Raw genomic sequence first — 3,295 nt, 5'->3', positions numbered from 1 at the left:
CTGTAGTTCCCCGGATCCTCCTTCCGGCCCTTCTTGAATAAAGCATAAAGACTCCCAATCCTAACTCACCATGCATCGTGGGGACCTTACAGGATATGCAATCAACTTTATTGCAGAGACTACTTAATAGACTATTGATTGCTGCAAAGCAAATAAATAAATAGATGAATTGGAATAAAAAGAACCTCTCTAATCTAATGCATAGATTAAGATGCCTTTACCTTCTCTTAGTAAGAATAATTGTTCATTCTTAAACAATTATTTTATTAGATGCTAGAGAAATGCATTTTTAAATGTAAAGATAATTTAATTATCAAATTGAGATTGACAGACATTGGTTTTTTGGGTTTTTTTTTTTACATATCACAGAATTTAATAACATCTCAGTTAAGGAACAGGCTAGGATGCTCGTCTATCTTGACTACAGAATATCCTGTACATTCAAGAAAGTTTTGATTCAATGAAACTGCAGTTCCAGCCATAGGTCATTCATGGGAAAACAGTCTTTGGCTGGTTAACAGCACAAACACTTCTGTGAAGTTCCTCTAGGACAGTGTATACCTTTTCAGAGTGGATGCAACAGTAACCATAGCGTACTGTGTCAGGCAGAAAAATGGATATACTCATAAATAAAACTGATGGGACAGTAGTTATAGTAAACTACATTCCAGCTTGCTTTTAGGAATACAGTGTCCTTGAGAAAATATATATGTTCTTAAAGATCAGATGCAGCCAGGCAAAGGATGTGACCATTAAAAAAAACTAAAAGGAAACAACCTGTGAATAGTGGGAATTACTATCAGTCTTTATAACTATTAGCTATCAGACAGAAATGAAACTTCTTTTTTTTAAATAAAAGTTGAGAATAAAATTTTTAAAACTACTTAAGAAAAAGACTACCTGGATTTTCTAATGAAGAAAGAAACTGGCAGTTTAGTATATTTATTACATTATTCATCTGCTTTAGTCTTACTGTATTTTGATAGACCAAATATATATCCTATGTATACACACAATGTTACAATGTTTCAAAATTACATACTGTAATATCTATAAAGCAAAGGCAGCAAGGAGACGTAAATGAATCACATAAATCCTCAATTTGGGACTGTACCTTTATAGCCATATGTAAATGAACTCCTACTACATTCTGGGAACCACCACAGAGAACCATTTCATAGAATCATAGAATAGTTTGGGTGGGAAGGGACCTTTAAAGGTCACCTAGTCCAACCCCGTCCAACCTGACTTTGAATGTTTTCAGGGATGGGACATCCACCACCTCCCTGGGCAACCTGTTCCAGTGTTTCACCACCCTCAGCGTAAAAAATGTCTTCCTCATATCTAATATGCCACATTTCAAATGGCATGGGCTAATGAACATAGACACAGAAGTCTTTTGGAGTTGAATTTGTAGTGGGGTACTGAAAAATAAAACACATTGTTATTTGTTCTGGATCAGTTTTAGTTAAGAATTTTTCTGGCTGATTTTAGGGCAATTAAAATAAATAGTTGAGACATAATTCTAGGTACGCAGACATTCTGGTTTCTATTTTTCTTCCCAAGGAAGCTGTAAATGAACAAACGCAGGCTGTAGTAGGGCACTCAGAATCTACTGGTTCTATAGTATCAGGGCAGAAGAGTTTTTCAGTTTGGAGAATACATGCTTGCTCACTCTACTGCAAGAACCAAGTTTGTTCTGAAAGTAGTGGATTACCATGAATTTAAGTTGAAAAACTTCCTATTTGCTGTATATCTTGTAAGAATCAGTAGTACTCAGGCTAACAAAAAGAAAGTATATGATCTGTTCTCCAAAGTGAAGAAAGAAACAGGAGGAAAGATTTATTTACCATTTCTTGTTCTGTTGATGACATATGCATCATTCAGTTGAAATATGAGTTTCGTTCACAAAAATGAGATTCTTGCATGGAGAAATCTTCCATATAAGTTTCTGATTTAAGCCAAGACGTTTCACTCTAGTCAAGACTATCTAAGACTATGACATTTTGAAATTCCCTTTTTCAAATCTCAAGTGCCATTAGAAGAAACTATTCCTCCAGATACAAAAATACAGTAGGAGTTGGGCTTGAATGCTGAGAACATGATGTACATCCAAGAAGTTGATTATTAGATCTTAATCCGAAAGTGGCACAGAGTTTGCTAGATCAATCCTTAGGTTGATCCTCGCTTCCAAGGCAGCTTTGCAAACTGAAAATTTCTTTCACATTTGAAATAGGCAATTTTAAATTAATTTCATTCCTTCAATAAACAAGTACTATGTAAAATGTATTCACATGATATGAATGTCGCATAGTAAAAAAAAAAAAACCACCCAAACATTTTTCTTCGATGCATCTGTGCAACCTTATTATATCTGACTTGTAATAATAATTACAAGTGTTGACAAACACTAAGATCACAGTGCAATATATAATTGAGTCATTTTTACCGCATGTGTTGATTGTGGAACTCAGTGATGCAGCTCCAGTGGAAAGGCCACCTTTCGATACTGCTGAAGCTACAGATGGTGTAGAAGATGCTGGAGTTGAAGCAGCTGCAGTAGAGGAGACGGATGACGACGTTAATCGCTCTCCAGACTCCATATCTGTAAGAGAGAAGATAAATGTCTGTGTTCTATGGCAGGAAATGAAATCACAAGGGGACTACAGGAGCGTCTGTGCTGACCATGTCTCAGGATCTGCACTCAATTCTTGAGTGGTTCCTACGACACCTTCACATGAGAGGTACATCACATGAACAGCACTCAGTCATCGGGGAACCAAGAACAACTGCAGCAGTAAGGAAATTAGATAATGCTCTGAGAGCTACATCACATTTCAACTTGAATGGAAACAGCCTCACCTGGGACCACCACCCACACCCTCTGCTCAGGAGCTCCATTTCGGCTCAGGCTGGCACCTTCAGCCCTTGCCTGAGTCAAGTCATAGCTCTGCATAGCCTGGTCTGTGCCCACGCCTCCTGGTTAGATCCCATGTCTCGTGTTGTAGCTTCCCTCAAGGCCTGCATCAGCTCCTATCTTCTGCTACTCCTGATCAGACTACCAGATGGACCCTGGTCCTGACAGATTCCTTCATTTTGTCTGGACCCTGTAACCAGCACAGTGTTCAGATTTTGTGGGACTGTGCCGGGGTCAGGAAAAGCACTGCCTGCATCATCCTCAACTGCCAGCCTGTCCTTGCAGAGCAGCCCTGCTCTTGCTGCTCCCAACAGACCCCAGCTTTAAAGAACCTGTAATGCATCCCCAAAAACTCCGTATCTAGTCTCTCAATTTAGG

At 38.5% G+C, this 3,295-nt stretch overlaps 1 protein-coding gene across 1 annotated transcript in view; it reads right to left on the bottom strand.

The window, feature by feature from the left end:
* BAZ2B (bromodomain adjacent to zinc finger domain, 2B) overlaps window positions 1–3,295 on the bottom strand; it is a 131,932-nt gene that overhangs the window by 89,159 nt on the left and 39,478 nt on the right. The window contains exon 2 of the mRNA XM_009334018.1: window positions 2,450–2,605. Within this exon, the coding sequence (XP_009332293.1) occupies window positions 2,450–2,603 (154 nt within the window). The 5' untranslated portion in view covers window positions 2,604–2,605. The remainder of the gene's footprint in view (window positions 1–2,449; window positions 2,606–3,295) is intronic.

The sequence above is a fragment of the Pygoscelis adeliae genome, unplaced genomic scaffold (assembly GCF_000699105.1).
Source record: "Pygoscelis adeliae isolate BGI_AS28 unplaced genomic scaffold, ASM69910v1 Scaffold131, whole genome shotgun sequence".
Lineage (NCBI taxonomy): Eukaryota > Metazoa > Chordata > Aves > Sphenisciformes > Spheniscidae > Pygoscelis > Pygoscelis adeliae.
The sequence above is the reverse complement of the archived record's forward strand: the minus strand, read 5'-3'. Positions and strand labels throughout refer to the sequence as shown.